The sequence below is a fragment of the Homarus americanus genome, unplaced genomic scaffold (assembly GCF_018991925.1).
Source record: "Homarus americanus isolate GMGI-L3 unplaced genomic scaffold, GMGI_Hamer_2.0 scaffold367, whole genome shotgun sequence".
Classification (NCBI taxonomy): Eukaryota; Metazoa; Arthropoda; class Malacostraca; order Decapoda; family Nephropidae; genus Homarus; species Homarus americanus.
The window spans coordinates 9,952,265-9,966,122 of record NW_024743709.1 but is presented as its reverse complement, the minus strand read 5'-3'; the positions used below and the strand labels follow the sequence as shown (position 1 = coordinate 9,966,122).

At 40.8% G+C, this 13,858-nt stretch overlaps 1 protein-coding gene across 1 annotated transcript; it reads left to right on the top strand.

Moving 5' to 3' along the window:
- The first annotated feature begins 1,338 nt into the window (after positions 1 to 1,338).
- LOC121877469 (translation initiation factor IF-2-like) lies at positions 1,339 to 1,851 on the top strand. The gene has a single exon (XM_042383233.1). It carries the CDS (start codon positions 1,339 to 1,341, stop codon positions 1,849 to 1,851), a length of 513 nt encoding a protein of 170 aa, XP_042239167.1.
- The last annotated feature ends 12,007 nt before the right edge of the window (positions 1,852 to 13,858 follow it).

The following is a 13,858-nucleotide window of genomic DNA, read 5'->3' as shown; positions in this document are numbered from 1 at the left end:
TAATTAATAAAATAAATAAATAAAAATATAAATAACGAAATAATAATGAAAATATTAATAATAATAAATAAAAACAAAAGAGATCAAGAGTGAGAAACAATATATGTTGTGTTGTCAAAGTAAGAGAAACAATTGAAACCCTGCAATTATGTGTAAATGAGGGAGAAAGTCAGATCAGCAACCTGGGACTTGGTCACAACTTTTGTGGTGCCATATGGCAGCAGGGTCTATCATTAGACAACACATTATGCTTCCAATATAGTGGCCAAATGGATCATATATTGCCCACAGGGTCAGTAAGTAGTTACAGGTCATATAGTGGCCACGGGATTCACGCGTTGGCCACAGGGGTTATTAGGGGGTACAGTACACACAATGGTCGCGAGACTCACAAGGGACACAAGATACAACAGTGGCCACAGGGTCTCACAATGCCACAGGAGAGAGCACCCAGGCAGGAACACAAATATCTTGCCTGCAGTATTGACGACGGCTGTTCTATTATACTGCTGATGGAAAGAGCGGCTTCCTGGCGGCGCCCTGGAAGACGCCCAACAAAAGGCCCTCCGTCACCACCTCCGTCAAGGAACTCCACCACCAACACTACCACCACTCCATCACCACCCACGTCACCATCACTCCACCACCACTCATAACTCACACTACAAGCACTTAACAACCCCACTTAGACGATTACCCCAAGTCAAGATTTCTTAAGTAAAATAGACAAATAACAGAGTATATCATTGAATACTGTCATTTATCAAGTCTCTCTCTTAACAGTGGTTTAATTAGTCTCAGTAGTAATTGAATGATGTGGACTCAAGAATTAAATTTCATTTGAACGATGTCTAATGAAAAAATAACCTCAGTGTGGCGTTTCCGGATTCGACTGCGGTAAAATACTCTTCGTAAGAACCATCGCTCGTATATTTTCAGATTTATTTAATAGCTTGTTCTTTTTCCTTAGCGTTTCTGTGTAATGACTAGAATCGACAGATGAGACAGATGTATAACTTAATTAAAACTGACGACATTTTAAAATAGTTATATACACTGAGTTTATTAAAAAGTATATTTATTAGCATAAAAAGTGTGAGATGGTGCAAAAGTAGAGGTATAAGGGTGTAAAAGTAAATATTTGAGGGTGTAACTGTAAATATATGAGGGTGCAACTGTAAATATATGAGGGTGTAAAAGTAAACATGAGGGTGTAACTGTAAATGTATGAGGGTGTAACTGTAAATGAATCATAATGTAAACACAAATGTATAAAAGCGATGTAAAGTTGAATATATGAAAGCGTAACACTAAGTGAAAGTTGTGAGTGAGGAACAAATGGAAGGAGGTATTAAGAGGCCAGGAGGAGGTCACAAAAGGCTAGGAGGAGGTCACAAGAGGCTAGGAGGAGGTCAAAAGAGGCCAGGAGGTGGTCACAAGAGGCCAGGAGGAGGTCACAAGAGGCCAGGAGGAGGTCACAAGAGGCCAGGAGGAGGTCACAAGAGGCCAGGAGGAGGTTGCGAGAGGCCAGAAGGAGGTCGAGAGAGGCCAGAAGGATGTCGTGAGAGGCCAGAAGGAGGTCGCAAGAGGCCAGAAGGAGGTCGCAAGAGGCCAGAAGGAGGTCGCAAGAGGCCAGGAGGAGGTCGCAAGAGGCCAGGGGGAGGTCGCAAGGGGGCCAGAAGGAGGAGGTCACTAAGAGGCCAGGGGGAAGTCGCAAGAGGCCAGGGGGAAGTCGCAAGAGGCCAGGGGGAGGTCGCAAGAGGCCAGGGGGAGGTAGCAAGAAGCCAGGAGGAGGTCGCAAGAGGCCAGGAGGAGGTCGTTTATCATCGTGGAGATTATTTTCATCCCTGACACTCTAGAAAAACCTTGCTTAATTACTCTCAGCATGATGGAAGGCTCTGCTCGACGCGGCCCTTATTAGTACACTCTTGATTAGACTTCACCTGATATAAGACTTCTCCTATTAGTAAGACTTCACCCAATATATGACCTTCTCACCTGGTTATTAAGACTTTTCCCTGGTTATTAAGAATTTACTCAGCTATTAAGACTTCCCCTGATATAAGACTTCTACTTAATAATACTTCACCTTGTTATTAAGACTTTTCCTAATATAACACTTCTCTTATCTAATAAGACTTCACCTGATATAAAACTTCGCCTGGTTATTAAGACTTCCTCTAATATAAGACTTCTATTTAATAAGCTTTTACCATGTTATTAAGACTTACCCTGACTTCCTATTTAATAAGTCTTCCCTTCCTATAAGACTTTTTCTGTTTTTAAGACTTCACCTGATATATTCCGTGCTTTTATAATTACCACTACCATTATGTAAAAGAGGAACCTCACCTTACACTAATTAACCTGCCTGACCCTTACCTGTGGCGTTCAACTGGCATAAAGTAGATATATTCCTACGTGTTGCTATCTATTGCGCCACCCGACCAAACATGATAGACGTTAACCATCATACAAAATTAGGACAAGGTACAGTTAATTATTACGTAAGACAAGACCAGGAAATTACCTTAAGTTACCCCACGTCCTCGTAATGTCGTGAACCTGTAAACATTCACAGTATATCTTTGGTGCGAGTGAATGTTGAGGTTTATGTGGCGACTGTGAACGACCAACACATGAATAAATTGCGTCTATTATGAATAAATTTATATGAAGTTATGATAGGCGAGGTGAGGTGAGGATAGGCGAGGCGAGATGAGGATAGGCGAGGCAAGGCTAGGTGAAGTGAAGTGAGGTGAGGTGAGTAAGGGCGAGGTACACTGCCCACCTCGTTTCACTTCTCCCTCGTGAATTTATTGCTCAATCTCTCATGATTTTGTGTTGTTGAAGAGGAAAGAACTAAGAGGCGGCAGTGTGTCTACGTTATGTCTTAGGGAGAGAGAGGTAAGGCAATTATCACCTGTAATGAACTTAATAAACTCAGGTGTTGATTTATACGATGCCTTTGTTCATATATGTCCAGCTGGGGTAAGTTATGGGCGTATTTTAATCATCGTGTATGATAGTGCTAAGACCTTTAAGATGTACCACACAGTAAGTCTTTGAAAATATGAAATAAACGTGTGGGCAACCAGACCTAACCACTTAACATTAATATACTAATTCTGTATCAACAACAGAGATAATCTAGGTAAATACACCAACTGAATCTTAAGGTCACGTTATTACTGAGAACACTACCTCACACTGATATTTCTCACTGACGAAGCTCTCTCTCACTACAGTATACGTCTCCTCCAACTTCTCCCAAACTCTCAACACATTTATTTATATAGTAATCTCTCATTTAAGACAGTTATTCAAATTTTCCCCTTGTAACGTCTCTTATCCCGCAACACACCATACAGCAGGTGCTCCTCTACTTAGAACGTTCAACATACAAACTTTCAGAGATACAAACATCATCACTGAGGGGGGTTACCTGCCAGAACAGGTGTTTAATGTGGATGAGACTGGATTATTTTGAAGAAAATTCCAGATAGAACAAACATTATCTAAGAGGAGAAGGGTGAGCCAGGTTTTAAGGATGTATTAAAGGGTATGGCTGTACTACATATCCAGAATCTTTTAATTTTTTACAATATGTTTGATATCTACAAGAGTAAAGTCGGACTTACAAACAAGCCTCAGGAACGGAACTCGTTCGAGTAGAGGAACACCTGTACTACCATCTCTCTCACCTTCACCTCTCAACACACTATACAGTACTACCATCTCTCTCACCTTCACCTCACAACACACTATACAGTACTACCATCTCTTTCACCTTCACCTCACAACACACTATACAGTACTACCATCTCTCTCATCTTCACCTCTCAACACACTATACAGTACTACCATCTCTCACCTTCACCTCACAACACACTATACAGTACTACCATCTCTCTCACCTTCAACCCCCCAACACACTATACAGTACTACCATCTCTCTCACCTTCATCTCACAACACACTAGACAGTACTACCATCTCTCTCACCTTCAACCTCTCCACACACTTTGTTCACTGTCCCTTACCACATCTCCCCTCCCTCTCCACACCGTTAGAGACAGTATAGATACAGCACACTGTATACGAAGCCTTCGGTACACAAGGAGGCAGCATAGCCGGTATTATACTCGACCACATTCACTTCCCCAATAGAAAGAGGAAAATGGCGTAAAGAAACTTGCCCATAGTTTCACCCTGCCTGGGGATCAAACTTGGGACCACTCGCATGCTGATCACCATACATACATACATACATACATACATACATACATACATACATACATACACGCACGCACGCACGCACACATACATACATACATACATACATACATAATGGTTGCCCCTCGTGTAACGAGGATGGCCGGCCCAAGGGCCACCTAGGTGTGAATTTGTTTAAGGTGTAGAAGCTGTCGCCAACACAAAAACCGCACCCTGAGTTTACGAGTTGCATGACCCAGTGTCAAGGAATAGTCCGACAAGACCGGACAACTCCCCAACTTGGCTAACCATTATCCCGGAATAAGATCCGTAAATCTCTTAACATCCAGGTCCCCATTTACTGCTGGGTAGACAGAGGCAAACGGCGTAAAGAAATTTGTCCATAGTTTCACCCTGCCCGGGGATCGAACCCAGAGCATGCATTACCAACGTATCAACGTATCTGGTAGGAAAAATTTCCCCAATATCGTAGAGACACACGGAGATAGTACCACAACTTACCCATGACGAGTATGAGGTTGAAGGAGGGAATGTAATCGAAAGTTTGTACGTCATAATTTGGAGGAGGACCTTCAACTCTTCCCTGTCCTGCTTCTACTCCTCCTCTTCCTCCTTTAGGTAACTTCTCTTCTCCCGCTCTTACTGTATTGTTTTCCTATCATACACCATATCTTTCTCTCTCATCAAATCTCTCCCTCTTCCAACCCTCACCTAACCACCCCCTCCCTTAACCATCACCCAACCACTTCATTCTCCTAATCCTCAGCCATCCACCTCCCTCTATCCTAACCATCCCCGCTCCCATCCTTCACCCAACCACCCCTTCTCTCAACCACCTCATCTCCTAAGCACCACCCCACTCCTAACCACTCCCTTCCTCTCTCCCATTCCACACCCAACCACCCCCTCCCAACCACCCCCTCCCCAACTACCCCATCTCCCATCCACCACTTCTATACCATCCCCCACCAAACCACCCCAATACCCCACCATCCCTCACCAATCCACCGCCTCTCTCCCTCACAGCTTCTCACTCTCATAGACCTACAATCTTCTCCATATAAAAGTTTCCACGTCTCGCCAGAATTTATTTACCAAGGGAAAAAAAAAATTCTTCACCCTCTCTGTACCTCAGGGAACAATAACCGACGTAGCTACTGAGAGAGTCACCGCTGTTAAATTTACCAGAAAAAAACAACAGAGGAAAGCCAATGTTGTCAAGAAGATGTTTTCCGTGTGTAAACTTGGCAGGAAAACAAACACACAAGAAGGTGTTCCGTGTCAATATGTCAAGAAATAATGTCAAGTGTTAAGGTGCTTGAAATATTTCCCTGCTCTATTTGCTAACAATTTTACCGGAAATAATAGAAATATTAAAACACTAAAAATAAAAAGATTAGATAAGGGTCATAATCATAAGATATATTGCCATAATTTACATAAATATCGGTACATATTAACAAGCGGAATAAATGATTATTACACGTAGTTACATTAACACATAAAACTTACAGGTAAAATACAGGTAAACCTCGACAACTTTCCAATTCCAACAAATACCTCTAATACATATCCTTTTAAAATTTGGTCTATCAATTTCGATGACCAGTAACACCCAATAACATTCACTAAAGCTACAACACTATGACTCAACAGTTCAGCTTCAGGAACATATTACCATGAGGATTATTGTAAAATACTGCAAACTACAATTACTGAAACGTGCTGTCGCAACCATATTGGTGAAATATTTGTGTCTCTCTGTTGTCGAATTGTAAAAATAAAATACAACACTTGAGCGTGATGACACAATAATCTCTGCCGATTATACTGTAACATCGTGTGTGTGAAAATTATAACATATTTTAGTACCGTGTTATGAGCTTATGGTACAACAAAATAATACTGTGCTATGAGCCTTCGACACAACATTCTACTACCGTGTTATGAGCTTACGACACAGTATTCTAGTGTGCTATGAGTCTGTGCCACTACAAACGCCTCGAACACAGAAATTTAAACGTCTCGAGCGCTGACACTTACGTCTTAGACGAGGGGAATTAAACGTCTGCCGGGTGTCTACGCTTCTGACCCATACAAGAGTACTCATTATGTGCTGAATAAAAAATATATATAAATATTAAAAAAACGAAAATTAAAGAAAATTTCCCTAATAAAAATAATGTCCTTAAAAAAAATCTTGAAGACTATTAAATAAAAAGTTCGTTTGTTCTGTTCTGTTTTTAACTTTTTCACATAAACCACCGCTGGTTTTATTACTTCCCATGAACACCAAAACTGTCCACCTATATCACCTGCCTTTTGCCTCCCATAATCATTACTCTAGGAGTTATCTTCAACATGGAAGCAACCATTACCTCGTCTTACCAACATTAACTCAACTAATATTCTTATTTTTTTTACTAATGTACTCCATAGTTTTAACATTACTTCTATACTACCGAAATAAAGTCCAGAGATATTAAAGTAATTCTTATTATTATTATACATTCGTACCTTTACTGTTTTTATTGAAGTTAATTATTCTAATTTTCGTCACAATAATATAGAAGTAATGTTGTGTCTTCTGGACGTAAACACCGATAATGTAAGCTTACTTACCTTCACTCGTATGTTGTCTTTCAGTCCTCGTGATTATCACCATTATAAGCTGATGTTTTATCCTCGTTCAGTATGCCTGCAAGATAAAATGTAAGACTTTATTTTAGTAGTCATTACATGTTCCTACGATACAACAGGTATAAAATAGGTTTGTATTGTCTTCCGCTGTCCCAGGACAGAGAACTGTAACTTTATATTATTTTCTGTCTGTCCGTCCACAATTTGGTGAACAAGAAAACTGGAATATACAAACATTGGTGTTAGACAAATTTAGAAAATATATAGACCACAGTACTAGCCGAGAGAAGTTCAACAATGTGTTTATTGAGTTACAGTCCCTAGGGATCTATTGTGACACAGTGGTCCACGTGTTCAACATGGTGTAGACACCATTACTGAACTATCTCCACTACGAGAAACCACTTTTTATATTTTACTTGGCTCACGCTAGACGATATCATTGATCACAAAGAAGGTTAATATTTATGTAAAATATACACTGTGTTGGTCTTATGAAGTTCGTCTGCCTCTAACTGGCCATGGAAGAAGAAAATCTATATAGCTCAGGAAAGTCGTTCAGTGGAAAATAGTTATGGAACACACAGTTCTAAAACCAAACGTATAAGTTGATCATCTTTCAGCACCGTAACATTAAAATATAATAACAATACTGTAAAATAAAAACAAAGAAATTAATAATAAAAATATATATAATAATAACAATAGTTGACAGTTTTGGCTTGGGTGACAGCAGGGCCATTATATTTGCATTATCATTTACGGCAATTCTTTCCGTATTCTGTTTTATCGTAGACAAGAACATATTTATCAATTTATGGCTTTGTATACTATCATCGGTAACTCTTCAAACACAAGTATAAGCTACACCCTAATATTAATCAATGAAAAAGACATTTTACAAGAACTTACACCCAACCACCCACTCACTCACTCACTCACTCACCCAACCAAAGCGCAACCAAACCCATGTACTCGTATCGCCCATCCTACGGCGACTGAAACCATTACCCCCACCCATCTTGCAGCGGAACCGAATTCCAATATAACCTAACCTAACCAAGCTTAGCCTAAACCACAACACAACGTAACTCAAGCCTTAACGCAAGCTAAGCCTCAACAACCAACGATACATACATACATACATACAAACATACATACATACATACAAACATACATACATACATACACTAATATGTGGCTATACATTTTTATTTATTATGATATTATCGAGCTTTCTCAATTCCGTAATAGTGTCTCCAGGTAAGAAAATTGACCTCTTTAAACTCAGCCAATATACACAATAGCGCCATTGAATCTTGTCCACTTTCCATTTAAGAGTCAATTATTTCGGCGTTGTCTTTGAACCTCCCCCCCCCCCGTATTTCCAGCTTATTCTGATAATTGTACATTTGATGTCTTTTATGGGGGTGGTGTGCGCGTCTGGCCACTTACCGCGAGTGTGTTTCTTGTTGTAATGACCGACTCTCCAGAACACACACTCAACCTCTCCCTCCTTAATTGGTTTTACTGTAGATGGAAGAAAATAGGAAATGGTTTTCCCGTTAGCCACCATTTCGTTTTTTTTTTCTCCGAGCAGGTCGACTTTACGTTAGATATCGTTAAGATACTTTCCTGCCTTTTTATTTATTTACTTAAATCATATCGTATAAAATAAAGAATTACTCTCATTATTGTCATCTATTCCCCTAAGTTATTTTGGTCTTCGTCAACAATTTTCATCTTTACTTTAGTGTTTAAGACTGAGGGTAAACAAGAAACAGACATACAAACGAAAAGAGGAAAATAAAGAAACCAACAACTGCAACCGATTGTAAGATAGTCCCCTCACAGTCCTGAATGTCCTGCTGGCTAGAGGCTATAATGGACCACACACCAATACGAGGTATTTTCGGTGACCTTTAACCCCTGTAAGAATGTAATTATTTTGAGACTTATAGCAGAGTAAGTTTGTGAAGACCTTTATATTAACTGGTGTAAACTATATGTTTTTGTGGTGGCTGACCTTCATACCATAACACGTTTATTTAATTTGATTAATTAATTCTACTAAGTGTATACATTACAGTGATGGCTCTCTCCACCTGTCCTAGACCGTCAAGTGTCGCTCCCCAACTCAAACACGGTATCACTGCACGACTCTTCTACATAATGCGGCGGGGCTTTAAAACTCAAAAGGCAATAACTCATACAACATTACGGTAAGACATATATACATTTTTTTCCGTCAGTGAATGAGTGACATTAATTTTTGTCGGTCAGTGAGCGAGTCATTCTGTGGCCAATTGACGTACAGAACTCCGACGCAGCCACAAATGATGCAACAAAGACGCACTCCACCCAACTAACACTGGACATGTTCGTAAAACTATGAACAGAGGCCAGTCGGCAGGAGCCTCTCATAACCTGAACAACCAGTTGTAGTGGTCTACAGCGGGACCAAGTGTTCTTATCCTTAATATAGTTTGTCATGTTGAAGTAACATAATATTTCAACATTAGAAAAATAACGCCTGAGTATATAACAGTTGTGTAAGACAAAGAAGGAGCGATTTGAGTCAGTCTCGCCAGCTGAAGGAACAACATAGGAAGTAATGAGCCAATAACCTGTATCCGTTAATGACCCAAGACAATACAATTTATAGCAACATTTGCAAGTCTAAGACTAATGATTAACGAACAGCAAAGGCGAATTGAAATTATATTATTCAGCTGCATTGGAAAGTGTAAACACGCTATTGTTGACGAGCAGATGAACATTGCGAACTCCGTAAACACGTATGGAAGTGACAGTGACACCTATTGGCAAGACAACGATATCACAGTGACAATGCCATGAACAGCACTCATGCTGCAAGACTTAATCAAGGTTACTTGTGGTGTATGATGGTGACAGCAGGTCACGGTAGTCACCAGGTCGAGGTACCAGCCAGACACTATTCATCATAACTGGTGCAGCAGCCAGTCACCCACACCACTACCTGTAGACCGCCAGGATCCTACAACAGTGACTTTATTGTCTATAAAAATTCACTATCCTGCGTCGCTCTTGTCACAGATGAAATATTTCTCCCTTAAATGAGTGTGAGCTACACCGCACCATACACTCCCGGTAGGTGTGGACGACCGTGCAATGTCACTGAGATAATGAAGTGTAAAAAATATCTTGGTATGTTTACCTAAACAAAAATAAGTACTTTAGTAAACAGATAAAATACTCAATTCTAAGTTTGTATAAACACCTTCATTGGTAAAGGAATACTTTATATCTTTAACTGCTTCGCGTCTAAAGATACGAGATTTTAACACTGTACAGTATGTCTGTACCAGCTGTTCCTATGTCTGTACCAGCTGTTCCTATGTCTGTACCAGCTGTTCCTATGTCTGTACCAGCTGTTCCTATGTCTGTACCAGCTGTTCCTATGTCTGTACCAGCTGTTCCTGTAACAGTTTCAGAGTGTCTGTCTGCGCTTCTGTTCCTGTATATCAGTGTTTTCCCCGTTGCTGTCTATCTAATTCTCCTCCTTCCACCCCCCCCGACACACAAGAGACAGGTCTGGTGCAGCAGTAGTGAGGACACCCGACATGTCCAATAACTGAGGAGATTTGGCCTGTGTGAGACGTGTGTGACCTCCCTCTCCCGCCCTTACCCATCAACACACCTCCCTCCCTCCCTCCTTGACCCATCCAACACACCTCCCTCTCCCTTTCCTTCCTACTTTCTCTGACCCACCCATCTATACACACCTCTCTCTATCCCTCCTTCCTTTTCTCCCTGATCCACCCACACACGCCTCTCCCCTCCTTCCTCCCTGTCTCAATAACACATCTCTCCCTCTCCCTGACTCAGTAACACACCTTTCTCTCCCTGACCCACCCACACCCGGCTCCTCCTCTGACCCATCAAAAAATACATCGTTCTGTGCCGTAATAATTTGGTTATGTTAGGTTGTTTGGTTAGATTAGGTGAGGTTAGGTTAGTGGTCCCCAACCCTTTGTAGGCTCTGGGTCACATTTATCATTGTAAATATAGTGGAGGGCGCCAAAACTTTGGACCTACATTTAAGAAAAATAAATCCCATATATATTGTGCAGTTATTTGCTGTTTTAAACGTCTAACTGTTACCAGTTAGAGATTTTTTTACATTTACTCTTGGACAGGACGTGTGTATTTACCCCAGTGAGAAGACGACCACTGAGTTAGGTGGTCTAATAAGGGACTCTTAATAATAAATTAAGGCTTCCCATTGCATTAGAATGGTCATTGTTTGGTGTTGTCTTTCAGGAGGTTGTGTTATTATTTTACTAAGACTGTTTTTATTTTTGGTGGTGTTACGACTGTAATTATGTGCTTTTATCAATCCGGAAGGTACCAATATTGCTGCTGCTGTACTGCTGTGATGCTGCTGTTGACAGGCTAATAATAATATCAACACAAGTGAGGGTTCATCATCAGCGTTAATTAGCCCGGCCAATGATCCGGTAATAGTGGTAAGGTAATTATGTTTTTATATGGGATAATTGTGGGGGATTTGTACGAGTTGAAAATTAATGGGATTTGTGTTTTAAGCCCATATAAATGCCTCACCTACCTTCTTCCTTCTCTTGCATACATTAAGCGCAATATATTCTTCCCTTTATCTATAACATGTATAGTTACTTTACATTGTTCATTATACTATTCGTGTTACTTTGACTCTTGCATAACAGGTAAAGTCTTTTGCTGTGTACAGAAGAAAGCGAGTAATAATTACATGTTTTATGGAGATGTGAATGTGTGTAAATTGCTCTCACACACCTTCATGAGGGAGGGAGGGAGGGAGGTAATACGAGTCTCAAGAATCTTGCTAAGAGGAGTGCCTTACCTCACCAGCTCTGATCTGTAACACGGTGTACTGTATATCGAGATAATAAGTTAGTTGTAACACCTGAATAAAAATAAAACGAAGAACAAGACCAGAAGACTTGGAAGAGCTACGCCAAGTCTGACCACGACGGTAGTAATGTGAACACCATGGTCAACAACATATTCTCTCACACCAGCACCTGACACCTGATACATCTGCTCCCTCAGGTAAGGAACAAGAGTCTTCACCCCGCCCCTTGTCGTATAATGGTGAACGATAAAACTGTGGAGACATTAAAGCTAAGGAAATGTGTTGCCTCCGCGTCTGTTGACAGAGATTTTACCAGAGTCAGTCTTTGTCAACAGGTGGCAGGAGAATATATTTTCCTCCATGATATTTCTCCAACTTGTTGCCTAAACCTTATAGCTACAGAGAATATAATTTTCATCCTATGAAAGGCGAACAACAGGCATTGTTTTGTTACTGTGTAATATAATAATTCTTTTACCGGCTTTAAGTATTAATGAAATTATATAATACCATTGTAACACAAGAAAATATTGGGATCTTAAATATATGTAAATGTTGGGCCGAAACGAATTTTATTAAATGCTCCAAAAACGAAGATAATTGGCGTTGGTTGAGTGTTTGACGGAGTGTTTGACACCACAACTATATAATGTTTAATACGTCAACAGTACAGTACAACAATTTGTCCGGTCTTTATCAACGTTGTTTCCAGCAAAAGTTATTCCAAGTAACACTTCTGAAACTTGACTTATTTAATGGTGTTGGTAAATGTCGAGAGTAAGACGCAGCTGGGTGAGAAAGTTAGACAGCAGGGTGAGAAAGAGTCAAACAAAGCCTGGTGAGAAAAACCCACACACAGCCGCGTGAGAAAAACCCAGACACAGCAAGGTGAGGAAATCCTAGACACAGCCGGGTGAGAAAGTTAGACAGCCGGGTGAGGAAGAATCAGAAACAGCCGGGTGAGAAAGTCAGACACAGCCGGATGAGAAAGAACTAGACATGGTGAGAAAAACCCACACACAGCCGCGTGAGAAAAACCCAGACACAGCAAGGTGAGGAAATCCTAGACACAGCCGGGTGAGAAAGTTAGACAGCCGGGTGAGGAAGAATCAGAAACAGCCGGGTGAGAAAGTCAGACACAGCCGGATGAGAAAGAACTAGACATCGACGGGTGAGAAAAAGCCAGACAAAGCCGGATGAGAAATTCAAACACAGCTGGATGAGAAATTCAGACACAGCCGGGTCAGAAAATCCCAGACACAGCCGGGTGAAAAAGAGCCAGACACAGCCGGGTGAGAAAAACCCAGACACAGCCGGGTAAGAGTCAGAAACAGCCGGGTGAGAAGGCCAGACAGCCGGGTGAGAAAGAGTCAGACACAGCCGGGTGAGAAAGAGTCAAACATAGCCAGGTGAGAAAGACTCAGACACAGCCGGGTGAGAAAGAGCCACACAGCCGGGTGAGACAAGTGATGCACGGCTGAAGCAACAATAATGAATCATCACACAAACACCTCACACAGTACAGGTATCAAGGCGGTGTATCGTACCGTGAGGTGCGTGTAGTAAACTATATCTACAGTATACTAACTAAAAACCTTTCTGTAGTAAAAGCAAAAGTTACTCATCCATGTAGTGAATAAATGAATGGAGAGAAATTATACATATGCACTAAAAACTCGATATAACGGACTGCTCTCTCCATATAATCAGTTAAATGGAGGTTTCACATTTAACGGACCCTCTATATAACGGAATTTACCTTTGCATTAAGTTTATTTAGCATTACAAACACAAAGATATAAAGAAATATTTTGGCAGAATAACAAATAACCAAAATAAATCCGGGTGTGATGAGAGAGAGAGAGAGAGAGAGAGAGAGAGAGAGAGAGAGAGATACGACCCATGAAAAGGTATATCTACTATGTATCTTTTCTTTAATATTTCACCTAAGTGTGTGTGTGTGTCTCATGTGACCAGCCACAGGTGCGTCAAAGTGCTGAGTAATTATATACAACATTCACCACGTTGTTTGTACCAAGGAGGGACGGTTAAAGAACATGGGGGTGTGAAGAACATGGGAGGGAGT

Excerpts from the sequence above, each read along its gene's own strand:
- LOC121877469 (XM_042383233.1), top strand. The coding sequence starts at position 1,339 with ATGGAAGGAGGTATTAAGAGGCCAGGAGGAGGTCACAAAAGGCTAGGA.